This window comes from Gavialis gangeticus, unplaced genomic scaffold, assembly GCF_001723915.1.
Source record: "Gavialis gangeticus isolate Ggan-Ray unplaced genomic scaffold, GavGan_comp1, whole genome shotgun sequence".
Lineage (NCBI taxonomy): Eukaryota > Metazoa > Chordata > Crocodylia > Gavialidae > Gavialis > Gavialis gangeticus.
Genome location: NW_017728995.1, coordinates 59194189 through 59216315, shown reverse-complemented (window position 1 = coordinate 59216315; position 22127 = coordinate 59194189). Strand labels below are relative to the sequence as shown.

The window sequence follows — 22127 nt, the reverse complement described above, 5'->3', positions numbered from 1 at the left end:
GTGCTCGGGCCAGTACTCTTCAATATCTTCATTAATGATCTGGATTTGGGCATCAGATTTGCTAAGTTCACAGACAACACTCAACTATGGGGGAAGGTGGTCATGCTGGAGGACAGGCTAGGGATATAAGCCAACTTGGACATGCTTGTAAAGTGGGCGGACCAAAACCTGATAGCATTCAACATAGAGAAATGCAGGGTACTACACCTTGGGAGAAAAAAATAGTGTCATACTTATAGGCTTGGTGGTACTATGCTTGCTAGCACCGTGACCAAAAGAGACTTGGGGGTCTATATTGACCACAGGATGAACATAAGCCACCAATGCAATGCTGTGGCTGGCAAAGCAAACCAAACTCTGGTGTGCATCCACCGATCCATCTCAAGCAAAACCAGAGACGTCATCCTCCCACTTTACTTGGCCTTAGTGAGGCTGCAGCTGGAGTACTGCATCCAGTTTTGGGCCCTCCGATTCAGGAGGGATGTGGATAAGCTCAAAAGAGTCCAGAGGAGAGCCACCCATATGATCAAAGGCCAAGAGAGCAAGCCTTACGAGGAGAGGCTGAGGGACTCAGATTGTTCAGCCTGGTGAAGAGAAGGCTCAGGGGAGACTTGGTGGCTGCCTATATGAGAGGGGTGCATCAGGGTTTGGGAGAACAGTTGTTCACCAGGGCTCCCCAAGGGGCAACTAAGTCTAACAGCCACAAACTTCTAGAAGGCCGATTCAGACTCTATATAAGGAAAAACTTATAGTTCAGGTTTATCTAGACTGTGCCAGAAAGCACTTACACAGCGTACATAAATAGAGCCAGGGGTGAACAAACAAGTCATATACCAGAAACCAAAGAGACAGGTACCCAAGCGTGGCAGGATACTTAAAGCATCTGCTGCTTTCAGAGCTGAAGCAGCCTGCAAAGAAGCACAGGCAGAGGCCAGGGGTAACTGCAGAGTCAGATGAACCACGGAGCCTGCAGGTGATGCTAGGGCTGAGTGGTAGAGTCATCTGACTGGAGAGAGGCTGGGTTTAGGCAGAATATAAGCCCAGACCCTGAGAGCAGAGCTGGCAGTAAGATCCCAGAAGCTGGGGAGGTAGCATTGCCCAGTAGGTTCTGGATGCCAGCAAGGAGAGAACAGCAGGAAGCAGTCTGAAGGTTTGGGAAGGAACTATGGGAGTGGAGGACCCAGTTAGGATCTTGTTGGGTCAGTGTGGGGTTCCTGGGGACCCAGTGTGGTGTCCAGAGCCCTCAGAGAGGGGCTGAGTGCATGGGGGCCTATTTGGGGGTCTGGGTGAGCCCAGAGGGAGGGGCTGTGTTTGTGTGACCTATGGAGGGCTCTGGGTGAGCCCAGAGAGAGAGAGGCAGAGAGTGAGGGATCTCCACAGAGGAGAGGACTGACCCTCAGAATCTCAAGTGTCCTGTACAGGGTCGGGGCCCAAGAGGGTCCAAAGGTTGAATTAGACCACTGCAGAGGCTGCCAGAGCTGAGGGAGTGTGGAGATCTTGACTGGCCCAAGGTGGGACCAGGGCCTTGGAAAGAAGAGGCTGAAGGTCCATGTGTGGCCACAGCTGAGAGGAAGGAGTCAAGGGGCATGTGGCCCAGGATGAAGGTGGCTGATGCAGTGTCAGCTGAGGAGGGTTAAAGAGAAGGGGTCTGAGAGAGAGCCAGGGCCTGGAGGTGAGATTGAGCCAGGGACAGAAGGCCCAGAGGTCTACAGCCCTGGAGGGGGCATAGGACATCAAGGAGGAGCTCAGAAGTGGCCAGAAGTAAGATCAGAATGGCCAGAGACTTGTTCTGGTTAAGACCTGAAACTGCACCCTGCTGGGGCTGGTTAGCATGGTGGGGCTGCCTGCGCCAGGGTAGCCTCCACAAATTGCAGTGTGTTGCCACTCCAGGGAAAGGTGATTATGTGGCACCTTAAAGCCTCAGCTTCCACTGCCTTATGGGTTACCCTGTGGAGGGGGAAGGCTAAAGGATCACACCCTGATGGAAAAGGAAGGGAGAGAGTGGGACCAGAAGGGTCTTGAGCAGGGGTTTTCAACTTTTTAAAATAAGTGTATCCTTAGCAGTCCCCTTTTTAATAAGTGTACCCCTGGTGGGGTGGCGAGTGGCCAGACGCAGGGTGGGGCGGGGGGGTGACGAGTGGCCATACGTGGAATGGGCATGGGGGTGGTGAGCAGCCAGATGCAGAGTTGGGGGAGGGCGAGGGCAGCCAGTGGTGGCAGTGTAGTGTCTGTACAACCCTGCTCTCATCCTGCCCTGGCCCTGCTCCTGTGAGGCAGCGGCACGGGGTGGTGGCATTCCATCCTTGTGCACCCCCACAAGCCCCCTGAGACCTTTCAAATTACCCTCAGGGGTACATGTGCCCCTGGTTGACAACCCCTTGTCTAGAGGTTCAAAGTGGGCCAAGAGAAAGTGGGATCAGATGGGTCCAGGGGCTCAGAGTGGGCCAAGAGACAGAGGGACCAGAAGGGTCTGGAGGCCTTGTGAAGGGCTGGTAATAGAGTAGGACCAGAAGAGTTCAGAGGCCTAGAGAGCAGCCAGGAAAGTGTGGGACTAGAAGGGTCCGTGAAGAGACCAAAGAGGCCTGTCCTCCCAGGAAGGGGTTGAGAGAGGGACTCAGGGGTCTGAGAACCCAGAAAGGGGCCAGATGAGAGACCAGAGAGGGGCCGAGTGGGAGACTGAGGGGTCTGGCAGTCCAGGGAGGGGCTGAGTGAAGAGACCGAGGGGTCTGAGGGCCAGAGAAGGGCTGTGTAAGTAATGGGAGAACATCAACGAATATGACGTCTGTGAGGCTTGGGGCATGGTGCGGACCTGGGTATATAATGTCTTTTGTCTGGAGAAAAAAAATTCTCTGGAACCTAACCCACTCATTTACATTAATTCTTATGGGGAACTTGGATTCGCTTAACATCGTTTTGCTTAAAGTTGTATTTTTCAAGAACCTAACTACAATGTTAAACAGGGAGTAGCTGTAGTGACATCTTTGGGGTTTACTCATAACTAAGCTTAAAAGAAAAACCATGTGCCTAAGTGCCTTGTTTGGTCAGGGCCTTGAACATCTAATCTGGAATCACGCTGTCTGGAAGCATTTGAGTTTCCTCTTCTCTGTCACTTTGCAGTGCGCTGTGCAGAGGTGCAGGCATAATCATCTGCCAGTAATCAATAATCATGCCAAATCCTTGAAGAGCTTTAAGATCCTATAGGATAGATGTTATAGAAACGCATCAGTTCTGCTGCACACTTCCTGGGTGACTCAGAACAAATCACTTAGACTTAAAAAGGGAGTGCTTATTTTGGATGCCTGGATTTTTGAGGCTCCAGGTTGAAACCTTAAAGTGTTTCCCAGCTTGAGCTTTCCAACATTTGGCAAAGGTGACCTTCAGTTATGTGTCTGTCTTCCCAAATTGCACATAAAGATGATGTCTGTGTTTCGTAAGTGTTTATTAACTTACGCATAAATATCAGGAAAGTTTTTTGCTCTTCATAGCAAACCTGCCCGTCAGGATCTGAAAATACTATTTTAATATGTTGTTAATATATTGTTCCAGAAGAACATTATCCGTGTGCAGATCTGAATGGCTAAGTAGTATAATGGACTGTTATCTAACTGCTGCAGAGTCAAAAGCATGTCAGACTCAAAAAGCAATTTTACTGTTCATACAATCAGTCTGTCAGCTTGTCTCTTAAACTGAAGCGCCTATTTGTTCCATATCACAACAGATGAATTATGAAAAGGTCACTGTTTAATGTATCCAAGGCTTATACCGCTAACTCTTTGTGGATATTTCCAGAGGCTTTAATATTCTGAATTTCAAATTCAACATTCTGTTTTAGAAAAGAATTCCTCTCTGGTAAAGAATTTGCAAAGTGTCCGGTAGTAAAATAGACAGATTTCTGCCTGCAGTTAAATCTGCTGTGATTGAGTTGTGAGGCTAGGAAAAATCCTAGGAACAGCTTAGGTTTTACCTACTAGTATAATGGTGATACAAACCATATACATTGGACCAAAATGAAAAAATATTATAAGCTCTGACCAATAAAAACATTTGCATAATTTCCTATAGAGTCTGATCCTTACAGGCAGATAAAGTCAAGTTTTAACTGGGGAAAGGAACTCAGTTTTAAAGCCCCATTTCAGCAGAGCTCTTAAGCACACAGACTGCTGATGGATGTGGTGGGGGGGAGGGGGAAACCCAGAAAGGTGTTTTACTGGAAGAGGTCAAACTGATGTGGCTTCTATCTCGATCAACATCTGTATAGATTGCGTGCTTCAGTGGGGCTCTTTAGCTCTTTTATCTAATAGCTAATTGAATCAGCTATTCAGGAAGCCCTGCTGAAGTGTGCATTTCATACAGATGTTGGGTGAGCTGGGTCGAACTGACACATCTCTTCTGGGCGTGTGCTGTGCTTGGCATGGGGGTGTGCTGAGCTGAAAGTAAAGCAGTGGTGGGAGGTGTTGTTCCCCCATCCTCCCCCCAGATCTGTTGGCATCCACAAATTCAGCGGGCTTTAAGCAAGCATAAAATTAAACATATGCTTAAATACTTTGTCAACTAGGATGGACTGTACTGGGTCTTCCTGTTGATTAGGAAACAGAAGTGAGAAGTGTGTCACCACTTAATATTCTTAGAAGAAAAACAGAACTGACCAAAGCTTTGGCAAGACCAGTCTGTGGGCACATGATTAATGCTAAATTTATCAAATACGTGAGTAGTTATCTTCAAATGGAATTTTAGTGACTAATCTTGAAAAATCATGCTTTATGAGTTAAACACACTCACCATCTCTCAAGGTCAGGCCTAGGTAACTAGGTTAGAGGTTGTCTTCATGTGGAGCTTAAAGAAGGGTTTGAATATAAACTGCTATAGTGATACTGGTATAACTTATGCATGTTCTCTTATTTACATATAAAATTATTCTTCACTTTCTCTTATTTTTTTGTAAGTGGTTAAAGTGAAATTGAAAAGAGTCTCTCTTTGCACGGAAATAATGATACTATTAAAGGTCTCATGGAAGGGAAGAAAGGAGAATGACACAATAAAAACACTGGACTTCAGACAAACAGACTTTAGCAAACTGAGAACTAGAGGGTAAAAACCCACAGAAGGCAAGTCTAAGGTGAAGAGGAGAGCTGGAGAAGGGCTGTGCTTTATTTTTAAGATTTTGCTCTTCTGCTGTGAAAGAAGGATAGGATATATAGCAAGAGACATGCTTGGTTAAATCACAAGCTCTCTGGTGATTCAAACCCTTAAAAAAAAAAGGTCTTGCAATAAATAAGTGTGTGGGCCACATTACTATGGATAAGTAGAATACAGCATGAGCATGGGAAGAGGAAATGAAAAAAACAGCACACACATTACGATACAGCTACAAAGGGACATAAAAGGGTAAATGGAAGCATTTTGTAAATACCTCAAGTCAGAGAAGGACCTAGGAAGGTGCAGTTCCTTACTGAAAAGGGAGAGGAAATAGTGATGTATAATGTAGGGGAGGCTGAGATGGTTAATGCCTGTTTTACTCAAGTCTTCACAGAAAGGTCAATAGTTAGATGACTAGAACAATTACCATCAAGGGCAGGGAAGTAGGTCCTCAGTCTAGAATAGAAAAGAAACGAGTCAGTTGCTCTTAGATTAGTTGCATAAGATAACTAATGTTTTAAATCCAAAGCATCTAATGAGATCCATCTTGAGGTACCTGAGAAACTGGCTGGAGTAATTGTAGATCCACTGGCTATTACCACTGAGAACTCCTAGAGATCAGGTGAGGACCCACAATATTAGAAAAGGGCAAATACAGTATCCATCTTTATAAAAGGAAAAAGAGGACCCAGGAAATTACAGACTGGTTAGTCTAATTTTGGTATCTGAGAGATGCTGAAGTGTGTCATCAATCAATCTGTAAGCATCTAGAGGATAACAAGGTGCTAAGTAACAGGCCACATGGATTTTTCAAGAGTAGATTATGTCTAACTACCCTAACCTATGACAAGATGACTGACCTACTGGATGTGGCATACCTGGGGTTTAGTAAGGCAGGGGGAGGAAAGAGAGAGAAGAGGTGTCAGGTGGGGTTCCCTAAGGGTCTGTCCCCAGTAGAGTGCTGTTTGGTATCTTTAATACTTGAAGGATGGAACTGAGCATAAGCTTATTGAAAATAAGGTGAAATGGACATCATGAGATAATTTAGCCCAGCCCTCTACTCCATGTAGATTCATCCCTGTCTGTACCCTTCCAGGAAAGCTTTTGTTTGACTTGCACTTAAAAGCTTCCGCTAACAGAAAACCCTATGTGGGATTTCAACTCATGACCCTTGGTTTACAGCTTGCAGAGGACAAGCTCTGCAAGCTGTAAACCAAGGGTCATGAGGTTTACAGGCACTTTAGAGAATAGGATTAAAATTCAAAATAACCTTGATACATTGGAAAATGGCCTGAAATAAATAGCATGAAACTGAGTCAACAATGTATTATTGCTGCAAAAAACATAATAGCATCCTGGCATATATTAACAGGAGCATTGCATGCAAGTCATGGGCAGTGATTCTTTCATTCTGTTCATCAGTGAGGAGAACTCACCTGGAGTACTGTGTCCAGTTTTGGGCACCAGAAATCAAGAAGAACATGTATAAATTAGAGAGTCCAGAGGAGAGCAGCAAAAATGGTTAGGTATATTAGAATGGCATACAGAGAAAGGTAGGAACAATTGGGATTATTTAATCTAGAGATGAGAAGACTGACAGGAAAATTAGTTGACAGTTTTCAAATACAAAAAGTGTTGTTATAAAAAGGATGGTGAGCCATTGTTCTGTTTGCTGACTCCCTGTCCACTGGGAATAGGACAAGAAATAATGGGCTTAAAATGAAACATAAGAGATTTAGTTTCTAACTCTTGGAGTGGTTAAGCACTGGCATGGATCGCTGAAACAAGTGATTGAATCCCTGGCACTGAGACTTTTTAAATGCAGATTCGACAAACACGTATCAGATCTGATTTGACAAGGATGTTCCTGTCTGGAGCAGGGAGATTGGGCTGATGTGACTGCCCTGAGGTTTCTTTCAGCTTTACTTTTCTATAAGTCAGTGTTCATGAGGAGGCAGTTATACTGTATAGAGCTATACTGGTTTAATCATTCCTGAATAAATGTAAAGCTTGCCTATGTAGACGAGGCTTTTTAAGCCCTGGGGAGATGCAGTTAGTGTAGTGTTTCTGTGTACAGGTTTCCCTTGTTTTAGTTGTACATGCATTCCTGGAAAACTGTGCATAACTTGAATTTGCATAAAGGGAACCCACTTTATAAGGTAACAAATAGGGATAGGTTCCCACGGTGGTGAGAAAGGGAGTGGGGCTGGGGCTCGGGGAAGCGGTGTGCGGATGGGTGCGGCACAGCCCAGTGGCTGCAGACAGGTGGCGTTGGCCACTTCCAGGGCTGCAGCAGGGAGCAAAGCAGAAGGAACTGTCAGTGGGTGCAGGGGGTGAGGGGGTTCAGCTCTTGCTGCTATGTGAACGCCGGGAGGGCTGTGGGCTGGGGGGCTATGCCAGGCTCTTCCTGGAGGCCATGTGCCCCTGGATCTGCACACAGGATGAGGGCAGGCCGATGTGGGCTGGGGCTGGGTTCTTCCGGGCGGGGAGCTGGGCCACACTGCACTTTGGGCAGGCAGCACCGGTGCTGGGAGGGGGGCTGCAGCCACCCCAAAATCCACCATAACCCCCAATCTTCCCTCCCAGTGCTACTGCTGCCCTCTTTAAGTACAGTGGGGCCCAGCCCCCTGCTGGGGAAAGCCTGATGCCACCATCAGCCCCAGCCCTCAGCGGCAGCCTGCCTTTGTCTTGTATGTAGATCTGGGGTGCAAACCCCCAGGAAGGGCCTGGCATAGCCCCCCCAGCATGCAGCCATCCCAGTGTGCGCGTAGCAGCAAGAGCCATACACCCCATCCTGCACCCCACACCCACTGACAGTTCCCTTCAAATTGCTCTGTGCTGCAGCCTCAGGAGCGGCTGATGCCACCTACCTGCAGCCTCTGGGCTGCTCCGTGCCCTTCCCCCCGGCCCTTCCCCTGCAGAATTCCCTTGCATATAATGCATTTACCTCACATATAATGAATTTTGGGTGTAAAAGGGGTCACTGCATAAGAGTGAATTTGCATCTACAGAACCGACTTAAAGTGAAGGGAAACTGTAATGACAACCCCTCTAGCCTTACCATGAATGGGACTTTCTACAATACAAACAATCAATAACAATTGTATGGAGAAAGGTGCTGCTGGAACGAAAAGGGGAGCAAAGCTAGGAAGAGAAAGTACAATACAACCAAAAGCATGTAACAACTTGTATTTGAGAAGGTATGTAATAAATACTGGGCAACTGTTTTGTCCCTTGCGTGTTCAGAAGGCATGATGTTTGGTGTGAGATAGTATAATAAAAGGAGACGAGGGAGCCAGCAAACAGGGCAAGCAATTTCTAGGCCAGGGCCGGGCAATTATTTTGGGCGGAGGACTGCTTACTGAGTTTCAGCAAGCCATCGAGGGCTGCATGACGGGCAGCCAGGGGCAGATTAATATTAATTTACAAATTTCTTAGGGGCCCCATGGGCCACAGTTTGCCCATCCCTGTTCTAGGTAGTTCACTGGTCAGTTTGCAGGCTAGTTTGCTTCCCCCACTCCCAACTGAGGGGACAGCTTTTCAGCTCGGTGTGACCAAGCAGGGAAAAAGAAACCCTTCAGGGCCAAGGAACAGTAAATAAGCCAGCTTCTATGAAGGCATTCTTGGAAGAAGGGCAGTAAGAGAGAAGAGACAGATTAAGAGACCCAGGGAAATAAATGGCTGGAGGACATTGCAGTGTCAGAGCCACTGCCACTGCCTCTGCTTCTGCTTGCACCTGTGAGCGGTCCTCCCTGGACAGAAACCTCACCATTGAGGCTTCCACCCAGGTCCAGGTTTGGAGCTGTGGGGACTCTGGTTTGCAGGTTCCTTCTGGTGACAACTGGGCAGGGGAGTGCCTCCTGTTGGCGTCTCTCAGGGAACAGACGAGAGCTACAGGAGGTGGTGAGGCTCCAAAGCATCTTCCATCATGAGGAGTTCATTGATTTGATGCTGAAGGAGACCTCTGGGACTGTGGAGGAACAACTGCCAGAGGCATTGCTAGAGAAGGGAGAGGACATGGACTCCCAGGAAGGTGGAAGGTGGAAGGTGGAAGCTTGTGACCTGGCAGCAAGCAGAAATCTTCATCTCCACCTGCAGCAGTTCATCTGGAGATACAGAGCCCTAGGAACAGAGGGCAGGAGCACATCCCATTGGTGGAGGAGGACAGGACAGGCCTCCCCAAGGTAGGGAGAATCAAGACAACTGCTGCCAAGAAGAAGCAATGCATGGTAGTGGTTGGAGACTCCTTTCTGTGGGGGACAAAGGGAAGGATTGACAAGAAGAGACAGGATCCACCTGACAAAGAGGGGGAAGAGCATCTTAGCAGACAGGCTCACCAACCTAGTGAGGAGGACTTTAAACTAGGTTTGCTGGGGGATGGAGACAAATGCTGTGAGGTAAGTGGGGAAGTGGGTGACCTGGAGAAACAGCAAGTAGGAGGGAGCAACAGGGGAGGCAGTCTCATTCTTCCTAAGAAATCAGGGCAATCAACTAGTTACCTCAGGTACCTGTACCTGGATGCACTGGAAAACAAGCAGGAAGAACTGGAAGTCTTTGCATAGTCACAGCACTATGACGTGATTGGAATAACAGAGACTTGGTGGGAGCTCACATGACTGGAGTACTATCATAGATGAGTATAAACTGTTCAGGAAGGACAGGCGGGGGGAAGAGGAGGAGGAGGTGCACTTTATGTAAAAGAGCCATATTATTGCTCAGAGCCACACTATGAAACTGGAGATAGGCCTGTTTGACAGCCTCTGGGTTTGGGTCAGAGGGGAGAGCAACAAGGGTGATGTTCTGGTGGAGGTCTGCTATAGATCACCAGACCAGGAGAAAGTGGTGGATGAAGCTTTCTTCAAACAGCTAGCAGAAGTTTTCCAATTGTGGGCCCTGGTTCTCATGGGGGACTTCAATCACCCTGATATTGGCTGGTGTTTCATTTTAATCATGAAAAAATGTGGATTTTGGGTTACTTTTTTAATCCAAAATTTGAGGATTTTTTTTATCAGAGAAAACCAGGTTCCCTGCTGCTTGTGTTCTTTTCCTCCGAGTGCTTAGAAATAGATTCCTTGAGGATCTGCCCCATGATTTGTCCAGGGACTGAGATGAGACTGACTGGTCTGTAGTTCCCTGGATCCTCCTTTTTCTTATATATAGGCAGTATGCGTGCCCTTTTCCAGTCATCCAGGACCTCTCCTGATAGCTGTGAGTTTGCAAAGATGATGGCCAGTGGCTCTGCAATCGCATCAGCCAATTCCCTCAGCACACTTGGGTGCATCCCATCCAGCCCCATGGACTCATATACATCCAGCTTTTCTAAATAGTGCCTAATCTGCTGGCACTGTTCTTTTGCCACTGTTGGCTGCTCACCTCCTCCCCAAACTGTGCTGCCAGGTGCAGTAGTCTGGGAGCTGAAATGGCCTGTGAAGACTGAGTTGAAAAAGACATTGAGCACTTCAGCCTTTTCTGCATCCTCTGTCACTAGGTTGCCTCCCCCATTCAGTAAGAGACCCATATGTTCCTTGTTACTGACATACTTGAAGTAATGCTTCTTGTTCTCCTATACATCCCTTGCTAGCTGCAACTGCACGTATGCTTTGGCCTTCCTGACTTCATCCCTGCATGTCCGAGCAATACGGGGGGGGGGGGGGTGAATGGTGTTTAATTTTAATAATGGAAAAATGTGAATGTTGTGTTACTTTTTTAAATCCAAAAATTGGGGATTTTTTCTTTATCAAAGCAAACCAGGATACCTGGAGATTTAGGAACAGTCAGCATGGATTCACTAAGGGCAAGTCACGCCTGACCAACCTGACTGCCTTCTATGATGAAGTGACTGGCTCTGTGGACATGGGAGACCAGTGGATGTGGTGCACCTTGATTTTTAGCAAGGCTTTTGATACAGTTTCTCACAACATTCTTGCAGGAAAACTAAGGAAGTACGGGCTGCATGAATGGACTGTAAGGTGGATAGAAAACTGTGGAGCATTGGGCTCAGATGGTAGTAATCAATGATTATTCCCCTTTATTCAGCACTGATAAGGCCATATCTGGAGTACTGTGTTCAGTTTGGGGCCCCAAAAGTCCAAAGAGAGTCCAGTAGAGGGCAATGAAAATTGTGATGGGGCTGTGGCACATGACTTCTGAGGAGAGGGTGAGGGAACTGGGCTTATTTAGTCTGGAGAAAAGAAGACTGAGAAGAATTTAATAGCAGCCTTCAACTACTTGAAGGGGGGTTCGAAAGAAGATGGAGCTAGACTGTTCTCAGTGGTGGCAGATGACAGAACAAGGAGCAATGATCTCAAGTTGCAGCAAGGGAAGTTTGGGTTGGATATTAGGAAAAACTTTTGCACGAGGAGGGTGACACTGAAACAGGTTACCCAGAGAGGTTGTGGACTTTCCATCCTTGGAGGTTTTTAAGACCTAGTTAGACAAAGCCTTGGCTGTGATGATCTAGTTGGGGCTGGTCCTGCTTTGAGTAGCGGGTTGGACTAGACCTCCTGAGGTCCCTTCCAACCCCAACTTTCTGTGACTATTGGTTTATACTATAGCTTTTAGATTTTGTTCTCAGGGTAGTAAGAATCACCTCTTTCAGTTCAGGGCAGATAAGACATAGTGGTTTATTCATCATACCCAGTTCCAATTGTTTCCCTTTAAGAAACCACTATGAGGATAGTTTGTACAGACATATTCTGGAGAAGTGTGGTTATTTTGCATTTTGATGGATTCTGGATTACACTAACTATTTTTTTTAAGAGATTAAAAAACTGACAAAGCAGGCAACTTAACTCTGAAAATGGCACTGTGCAAGCTATTGACCTTTTGCTATTCCTGATGAGTCCAACTGCATAGCTCTTAGAAACTATTCACCATGGAAAGTTAGGTACAATTAACTAGATCTACTTAATTATTTGCTATATCTGTAATAGTCCTTCGATAGAGGATTTTCTTTTCTATTGCATAATAGCCATTAGTGACCTTTTGATAACTCTTTTTACTGCTTTCAGATGGCCATGATGCAGTTTTGAGATTTAATGGGGCCCCTACCAAAGGGTTTCAGCAGGATGTAGGAGAAAAGACAACCATTCGTCTTGTTAACTCCCAGGTAAGTCTGACCATTACATGTTTACTGCACAATCAACTGAAAGTTCATTGAGTAAGTTAATGGGAGCCTAATTAAGACCTCTTATTGTGCAGTCTCTGTTTTGTGCAGTCTCTGTTTACACACATATGCTGCCAACAGCAGAGAGTCAGTGCTGATTGGCAGTTTTCCTTATTATCCTTAAAAAAAAAAAAAAAAGGATAGCATCATTTCTGACTCCATGAACACAGAACTGTTACTGCAGACTACCATGAAGTAGAGGCCTAACAGGGAAGGTGGGTGCTGGGGGCTGGTGTGACCAAATAGCTGCAGTGGCAGCTCTTTTTTTTCCCTTCCCAACCAAAGTCAAAGCCTGGGGCTGCAGCCCTGTTGCCCTACCTTAGTTCCACTACTTCCTTGATGTATCATTTGCAGGGAAGAACAGGAAGAGCCTGGAAAGGTATTCAGCAGTCAGACTGAACAAATTAAATTATAGTATTTAATCCTGTACTAGACCCAGTCCTGTTTTAATTAGCTTCAGAGGGCAATAATAGTTCCCCTCCAGAGTGTTGTGGGAATTGTAGTACTGGTTAAGATTTATGGCCTATCTACTCATGTATTGTATTGAAGAGTGGCCAGCATTGGAAGTTTCAGAGAAACATACAAGTATCCTAACGTAAGGAAATACCTACCCCACCATAGTAGTCTCCTCTTGGTCTCAAATATCTGCTATATTTCAAAAGTAGCTTTTCACAGTTCAGCCCTTAGCTCAGAAAACTGATCACAGGATGCTTATTGATTATCACCTTAGAGGCATCCAAGGCTTCCTGTGGAACATCAGCATAATTACACAGGCACTAGAGATGCTACCCAAGCTCCCTGTCATCGTCATCTTTATGCAGTAGACCACCAAGGCTTTCTGCTTTTTTATGGTGCTTTTTCAGGGATTTCTACTGCAGCTTTCTTCCCCTTTGGCTTGTTGAGTTTCTGTCAGATTGCAGCCTCCTCATGATGGACAACACAGCTCAGCTTATGGTTTGAAGCCCTTGGTCTTCCTAAATGTGTAAAGCCCAGAAAGCAATTCCAGATGGCTCAGAACTCGAAACAAAATCTGAGGCAGAGTTCTCCCTCTAAGCATTGTGACCTGTCCAAGTTGCTGCTCTTATGCCTCAATATTGGGTGGCAGATAGATACAATAATAAAGTCCAGTGCAGCATCCTGGACAGGAACTATAATTACACCTTAAGTCAATCAAAACATAGATTCATAGATTCATAGATTAAGGGTCGGAAGGGACCTAGTAGATCTTCTAGCCCGACCCCCCGCCAGGGCGGGAGAACAACAAAAAACCCCAAAAAGAGAAACGGGACTCAAACGAGTCCAGCCAGGTAGGCATCCAGCCTCTTCTTAAAGACCCCCAGGGTAGGGGCCAGCACCACTTCCCTTGGAAGTTGGTTCCAGCTCCTAGCCGCCCTAACCGTGAAGTAGTTTTTGCGGATGTCCAATCTATACCTCCTCTCCATCAGCTTGTGCCCATTACTCCTTGTTATGCCAGCGGGCGCTAGGGGAAACAGAGTCTCCCCCAAACCCCTCTGGTCCCCCCTAGTGAGTCTATAGACAGTCACCAGGTCCCCCCTTAGCCTTCTCTTGTGGAGGCTGAATAGGTTCAGGTCCCGCAGTCTCTCACTGTAGAGTCAGCATGACTGGCTCTAGCAAAGGATTTAATCTGATTTGTGTAACCTGGTTACTGAATGACTTTTTAGGCCCTTCCCCACCACAAGGAAATGACACCTTAAGGCAGTAGTGTAACTAAGGTGGGGCAATAGGGCTGCAGCCCCAGGCATTGACTTGAAGGGAAAGAAACAGAACAGCTGCAGTTGCAGCTGCCTGGTCACACCAGCTGCTGGAAGTTTCCACTGCCTCGGGCACCCAGCTTCCCTGTTAGGCCTCTACCTCAAGGTAGTCTGCAATAACAGTTTTGTGTTCATGGCATCAGAAAATAGATTAATCTATTGACAAAAATCTATGTAAATCTTTGATATGCTGAAGGATGAGAAGGCTACCTCTGTTGACGACACTTGTAAAAGGAAGAGGTCAAAGTTAGTTGTATCGTGGTTTTCCCATCCAAGAAACCTTTAAAATAATGAGATTGGATCATTCGTGCAAAGAAGGAAAGCATTTGGTAATGTTTCTGTAATATTTTCCCTTAACCAGAGAGGGGGTGGGGAGAGAGAGAGGTTAGTGTTGTTCCAAAGATGGAATGCTTTCTGTACACTGACTCATTTTGGGGAACAGAAGAACACAGTGAGATGTGTTGCAACTAGTGAAATGAATGTCTGTCACACCATGTTAGGTGCGCATCCAAGAAAAAAGTTTTCATTCTAAACATCACAGATGGGTGTGGTGTGAAGAGCTTACAGAGCTTTGTAGCCCCAGTGATGTGGTGCTAGAACAACACTAGGCATGGAGAAAAATAAATCGTTAATAATTTAGAATTGGCAGAGTTGCTACCTGCTTTTGCGATCACTCCATCTCCAGGCTTTACAGAGCTGAAGTTCTGTCACCTGCTTGCAGATAATGAGTCTTTGGGGTTTCTGTTTTAATCTGCAGTTTTTAGTGTGATGCATGGTAGTTAGCCACGTGTCCTTTCATGTCTTGAACAGTGAAATCCCCTGCATTGTTTTGAAAATATCAACCAAATGCTCTAACCCAGATCTGTGAAATTCTTTGTATGAATTTTTGCTCCTTAAAAATGCATTCTTCTCTTTCTTTCTTTCTCTTCTGAGTTTGTTTTCTCTTTCCCTATTTGTATCTTACTGCTTCATCTGAGTAGGCTCTACTTCCTTCCTAGTAGATATAAATTAAAAGTGAGACTCTCTGTTCTAAACTGGTCTTTACACAACATATGTACATTTAGCAATGTGGAGACCTTTCCCTCTTATTTGTTACTGTTTGTATTAGTGGATCAAAAATATGTTCTTAGCTTTGGTAGTCATCTCCTCAGGCTACATGCCAGCCTATCTATGATAAGCAAATATTGCCAACAAGAACACTTGTGCTGCCTCTGATTTTGGGCTTGTCCACCTCAGGAAATTTGCCATTTACTTATGCTGTAAAAATTCCCCATGTGAATACTCATATCCTGCAGTAAACATCCACATGGGGTGTTTTACTGTTATAATTTTATATGAGTCATTTTTTCTGTGTAAATAAGCCTACCATGAGTGTCACTGGCCTACAACCTGTTCCTGCTAATTGGAGAAATTTATCAAGGAGAAACTTAATTCATAGATAGAGAAAAGTAATGCTGGTTTTAGGCTAACATTGTAGTCTAAGTGCAGTGTTCATTTAGAAGCTACCTAAATTAAATGTCTGGCATTAGAATATGGAGACTCTTGCCTCTATGTTATGGCTGAATGAATGTTACAAGGGTCAAGAATGGCTGACCGACTTTATCATCGGAGGGTAGTTTGGTACCGTCTGTAAACAGTTAGTTTGGAGTATAATTTCTAGTGGAGAGGTACACTGTTCAGAAACTAAAGGGCCCTAAATTTGTAAAAATGTATAGAATGGGCAGTATAAACTTTCTTTCCACAGCCACAATTGGGCTCATAATTTCTGACATGGATTTCCTGTACTCTGGAAAGGACAGTTTTACCTTTGTGCTTACTGAATCCATGAACTCTCTAGGCATTATTAATGAGGGTGAACATTTATGATGAGGTGAATGGTTGCTGTCTAGGTAACCCTCTAAGAATAATTTCACTTCAAATGAACTTTCACACTAGAGTGGGTTGAATAGTAGTATTTTGAGAATTCTCTGTTCTAGAGTCTAATATGTACTAGGCAGTTCATGCACATGAATAAACTGGATCTTATTGCTCTGGAGTTTTTTGCTCCTGGGTGCACCATTTGAATGTGTGCCTAGGAGCAAAAAACTCTGGAGCTTATTCGGGTGCAGCACATGGAATCTGGTTGGAGCAGCCTGGGCTGGCAGGGGAGCTGTGTGGGGGGCAGGTGTCAGCCTACCAGCCCAGGGTTGCTCTGATCATACTTCATGTGTGGCTGGTGGGGAGTGGGGCAGAACTGGCTGGGACATGAAGGTGCAGCCCCCCTTGTCCCAGCCAGTCTCCTCCCACCCCCCTGACTCCCCACTGCACATGGAGTCTGGTCAGAGCAGCCCTGGGCTAGCAGGGACCTGAAGCAGCCTGCCAGCCTGGGGCTGCTCTAACCCAGCTCAACAGGCTGCAGAGGCCAGGGCAAAAGGTTGCAGTACAAAGATACTCCAATGCATGGCTAGCTGGCAGCCCTCATGCTGAAGCACTCTCATGCCTCAGCCAGCCCTGTCACCTTCTTCACACGTGCTGCAGCTCATGGAAGAATTGCACTGCAGGGTACTACTTGTGTTTAGCCAGACTACCCTGCGGCAGCATTTATTAGTCTACTGTGACCTAATAGGGTCAAGCATGTAGACGATAACATTTTATTGGGGAGCTAATTAACCAGCTCTGCAGTAAACATCTTGTGTAGATGTGCCCACTAAGAAGAAAAAAAAAAGGTTAATTTACCTGTTCCTCTCCTCTTCTTACCATCTTAGATTAGGTGTTGTTTTGTTTTTTTGTTTTTTAATTATTACCCTCTTCCTTTTTGCCACTGAAGTTGGGAAATGGTGACCCTAGGTTTCATCTGAACCAGAAGTTTGAAAAAACTATGATTTTACTCCAACTGCTTTATTTACTATAGATAGTCAGCTGTTGGAGACAGCAACACAAATCTAGCATATTATTTCCAACATTAGTCGTCATTACAGCCTTCTATCATATAGCCAGATTCTGATAAGTATTCATCTTTTGCTGTCCTGGGATGATTTCAGTGAAGTCATTGGTGCTGTGCATAGAGCAAGGGGTTAAATATGAGTAAGTATATAAGAATCTGGTCCATAGAGTATAACAAATACAGGTTTTGAACTATGAACAGTTTCAATCAATGAAAAGACTCTGATTGATTTCAGTGATAATTAGGTTAGGATTTTTCATTCTAACTATTTCAATTCACAGGTTTGTGACTTAATGCTCTTTTAATCATAGCAAAATCCTTTTATTCATCCATATTTTTATTTTCACAGTTGCGTGATTACCTTCTCTGCAACATGGCAGGAAGCCATACATTACCTTACATGTATGTTGCTAGGCACCACTATTGAGGACAGTGAGAAGTGAAGCCTTTAAATGTAGTTGGAAAGCATCTTGCATTTAAGAGCTGGGAGAGTTCTGGGCTGGCAGGAGTTTCCAGCTGGGTTGACTGTAACAGGAGAGGGGGAATATGGAAACTTCTGTTGTAACCTATAACTAGAATACAGGTTTCCCTCGCCAACTACTGTGGGGTTAGGTTACTGAAAGTTCCCATGGTTGACAAGACAAAAGACTTATGGGGAAAATGGCAGGTGGCAGGCTGATGTGCAGCCATGGAAAACCATGGTTACTCAAAACTGTATACTGTGGTAGCCAAAATGGTACATGGAATATTAAGTGTGGATACTCAAAACCATGGTTGGCAAAACTGTTGTTGGTGAGGAAAACCTGTAAAGTTATTTGAGCTGTTAGAGGTGGTCATCAGCAGGAAACAGCACAAGGAGCCTAGATTGATTTTATTTATTTATTTATTTTGCTTTCATGTTAATTCTGGACCATTTCCAAGTTGAAGGGGATGCGTGAGCTCTGTAATATAGTCTGCCATGCTTAATGTATTTCTTTTTGTCCTGCCATAGCCATGGTCACTAAGAACCTCAGTGAAATTGAATATGAACTTCCCACAATAAACAAGGGCCGTATGGACTTCAGAGTAGTTATCAGAGTTGTATGTTAGTTCACTGACTGATCCTACTGTAAATCAAAGTGGACCTGTTCTTAAAAGAAGACTGAGGATTTAATCTAGATCAGTGACAGTTTTCTGCTTGGCACATACTTGCAGTGTAGGCCCACTGCATCCTGGTGACAGTGAAGTATTTCATTTGAAGTTAAAAATGACCTCATTGTTGTATAGAACATGGGCTCTTTATCTGTAGCGTAATTAAAAATCCAGTAAATGACTGTTCATTGAGCATCTGTTCTTGGTTTCCTTGCCTGACTTCATGCAGCCACTGTAACTTTCTATGCCTTTCACCTGTGCGTCTCACCCCATTAAATAGTATCTGAAGTAATTTATGGCCCGTTTTATTGCCAGGCATTCCCTCTCAATAGTAGAATACCTGGTCTTGGAGTTGTTTAATTTTTTTACTAGCAAAAGCAATCGGTCGCTCTACACCTTCTTGCTCCTGACACAGGACTGCACCTACAGCAGTTTCAGAAGCATCCATCTGCAGGATAAAATTTTTAGAAAAATTGGGCGTTACTTCTACCACGTCATTACACAGGGCCCTGCTGATACCTTTAAAAGCCTCCTCTATTTGAGGGGTCCACTGTATTGAACCCTGTACTTTTCCTGTAATGGCATCTGTTAAAGCGGCTGTTTTTTCTGCAAAATGAGGAATAAACCTCCTATAATAATTAGTCAGCCCCAGGAGAGATCTCATTTGCCACTTGGCCTGAGGTGGTAAGTACTTTTCTATCATCTCTATCTTCCTGGCCAGTGGATGTATGACTCCCTGTCCTACCCTAAAACCGAGGTAGTCAGTTTCTTGCATTTCTAGTGAGCACTTCTTAGGATTGGCCATCATCCCTACCCGGCGGAGTTCTTTTAGCACCTCTTTCACGTGTCGCAAATGTTGCCCCCAGGATTGAGAGTGTGTGACAAAAATGTCATCGATATAAGCCGTGGCGTACATTGTATGCAGGGCAAGAATGTGATCCATGAGTCGCTGAAATGTCACTGCTGCTCCATGAAGGCCGAACGGAATTCTTGTAAACTCAAATAGGCCCCAGGGTGTACCAAAGGCAGTTTTCTGTTGCTCCCTCCTCACCATTGGTATTTGCCAGTACCCTTTTGATAGATCAATTGTTGAAATATAATGGGCTTGGCCTATTCTTTCCAGTAGTTCTTCCACATGCGGCATAGGGAGTGCATCAAACCGAGCAATTTTGTTGATTTTCCTAAAGTCAATACATATTCGAAGAGATCTGTCACTTTTGGGTACTATTACCATGGGGCTTTGCCATGGACTGCATGAAGGTATGATTATCCCTTGTGCCAGCATCTTTAGTATTTCCTGACATACTCTCTCCTGTAAATGATGTGGAATGGACCTCCATCTCTCTCTGACTATAGTTCCCCTTGGAGTGTTGATCTTGTGTCTTACCCCTTGAACCTGCCCAGGCTTTTCCTGAAACACATGATTAAATTCCTCTATAAGCATTTTTAAATGTTTGTGTTGCTCCTTAGTAAGCTCTGGGCCTTGTGTTTGTGCCCACCTGGCTTTGAACACCCATTCACATGCTGCCTTGGCTTGGGTGGCTGGCAATGGACATGCTGAAGCTTCATGTGACCACTGAGATGGATCTTGATCATCTCGGAGGCCACTCCTGAACTCACCTTCTACGACTTTGAATGTAATACCAGTGGAGGGGTTGGCCTCTGAAAGTCCATCAGTGGTGGTCACTTCGCTTGACTGTTGTTTGTGGGGCTCCACCTCCCCTATACCCCAGCCTTATGCCAACCTCTGGCAAGACACCAGGTCCTGGAATGGCCATCTGTCCGGTGTGGATGTTTCTTGATCCCAGTGTCCTCTTCTGGCTTTGTTTCCCAAACTTTTATTTTCTGTACTAGGCCACCAGTCTACTGGTTACACCTGCTGTATCTCTCCTTGCTGCCTATGACTGGCCAGTAGACCTGGGGCTGCCCGATGACATATTGGCAATCAGGTCCCTTTTGTGGCAGACCTGCATAACAAGACCCTCCTGGGACAAGAGAAGGGGGAAACAAAAGGAAAAGAAACCACAATAACAATGCTCCACTAATATGCTCACTCCTGATGCTCATGGACCCCCAAGATCACTAGGCTCAGAAAAAAAAATGAACCTGAGGGCTCTCAACAGCAAAAGAGAAAAAAAAAAAAAAGGACAAGAAAGAAAAAAAAAAAGAAATAAAGCTCTGGGCGGACTATCGGGTTGCTCCTTTGGCCCCACTGCCAGGGCTTGATGGCGTCCCCTCGATGCCTCTCCTCCAAAGTCTCCCCTTTGTTGCTTCCACCACCCCGCCTCCATGACCCGATACCTGGGAGTATCTGTGGTAATGAATCTCTGCCTCCTCCAGGTCTGCTACAGCTCTTTCTCCAGTGCCATCGTTGTCCTCATGCCGATGGGTAGGGTGCCCTACGCTGTGCTCCCCTGTTGTCGCTTGGGGTACTCCGCCCCAAGTGCACTCCATCTCCCTGTGCCGGGGCCATTTGTTGCCGGAGCAGAGAGCTCCTGCAGCCTCTGCTGCTACTCCCTGCCCAGATCACCCTTCTTCAAGCTGACGCTGCCCACTGCCGGCTTGGAGGAGAGCCTCCGCTGCCTCTGCCGCTCTCCCCGCTTTTCTCTCGGCGTCTCCTTTTATCTTCACCAGCCAGTCATTGCCTGTGACGTTATCCACCAGCTCCAGCTGGATAAAGGCGCAACTTGTGAGTTATGTGGGCTGTGTTCTTTGTTCCCTTGGCATTGGTTGCCCTATGACAAGTAAGTGATTTTGTTTGGCATTTTCTTTATTTCTGTATATGGTCCCCGTTCTGAGGTGCCCTGAGAGCTCGGTTTTGGGTTCCCCCGAGTTAGTGCCCCTGGGACAGTGTTATTTCACTGCTTTGGGCAGTGTTATTTCTCTTTTGCTGGTCTACTATCTCAGGTCCTAATTCCTCTGTCAGATCCTCTGGACTCAGCATCCACCCTTCGGGTTCCTGCCAAGGGTTGCTTCTTCTGGTGCCCTGGACGGTACACTTCGCAGTCAACAGGGCTGGCTTGTCGGACTATCTCGAATGGGTCCCTGCCAACGTGTCAGTAGCTTGTCTGCCATAATAGAGAGTAACACGAGAACTTTGTTCCCTACTTGGGAGTCATGTACACAAGACTTTTTGTCATACTCGTGTTTCTGCCTCCGTTGGGCCTCTGCTAGATTTTCCCGGGCCAACTGTCTAGCTTTTTCAAGTCGGTCTACTATCTCTTGCCAGTGCCACTGTATGCCAACTTCCGGCTAGCCAGTTCACTCCCACTCCTCACTTCTCTCTCCTCTCCTGCAATAAGCCCCATGGTTTATGACCATAGATTAACTCAAATGGGGACAATTTTGTAGATGTCTGTGGTGTCTCTCTTAAAGCAAAAAGGAGTGGTATCAAAATCAAATCCCATCTTCGGGGTTCTTCCTGTGTGCAATGTCACAACTGTCATTTAATTGTTCCACTTAGGCACTCTACCAGACCAGTGGTCTGGGGATGGTACACAGATGTATGCAGTTGTCATATTTTTAGCACTTGGCGCATTTCTTTAATCACAATGGACATAAAATTTGTACCCTGATCCGCTATTATTTCTCTTGGTACCCCCACCCTGATTATCCATTTCAGTAATTCCTCTGCAATTCGGGGTGTTGTTGCCAACCTTAAAGGTATTGCATCTGGGTAGCATGTGGCATAGTCAACTATGACTAGTAGATACTGATATCCAGTGCTACTCTTTGTCAGAGGTCCCACTGTAATGCGATTCTGTCAAAAAGGTTATCAGTAAGAGGCATAGTTTGCAATGGTGCGCGTGTTGGCCACCTTTCTTGAACTCTTTGACACTCTGGACAAGCCTCACCCCATTGTGGGCCTTCCTTTCTCATCCCTGGCCAACAAAACCACTGCTTAATTTTGGTGAGTGTCTCATTTACCCCAAAATGACCTCCCATGGGGTTGGTGTGTGCCACCCCCCCCCCCGCTAGACTATGGAAAGTACAAGGTACC

At 45.7% G+C, this 22127-nt stretch overlaps 1 protein-coding gene across 3 annotated transcripts in view; it reads left to right on the top strand.

Moving 5' to 3' along the window:
* LOC109288223 (beta-galactoside alpha-2,6-sialyltransferase 1-like) overlaps positions 1 to 22127 on the top strand; it is a 148327-nt gene that overhangs the window by 91381 nt on the left and 34819 nt on the right. For all 3 annotated transcript variants that reach the window (XM_019503682.1, XM_019503685.1, XM_019503684.1), the window contains exon 3: positions 12147 to 12244. In XM_019503682.1, the coding sequence (XP_019359227.1) occupies positions 12147 to 12244 (98 nt within the window). The remainder of the gene's footprint in view (positions 1 to 12146; positions 12245 to 22127) is intronic.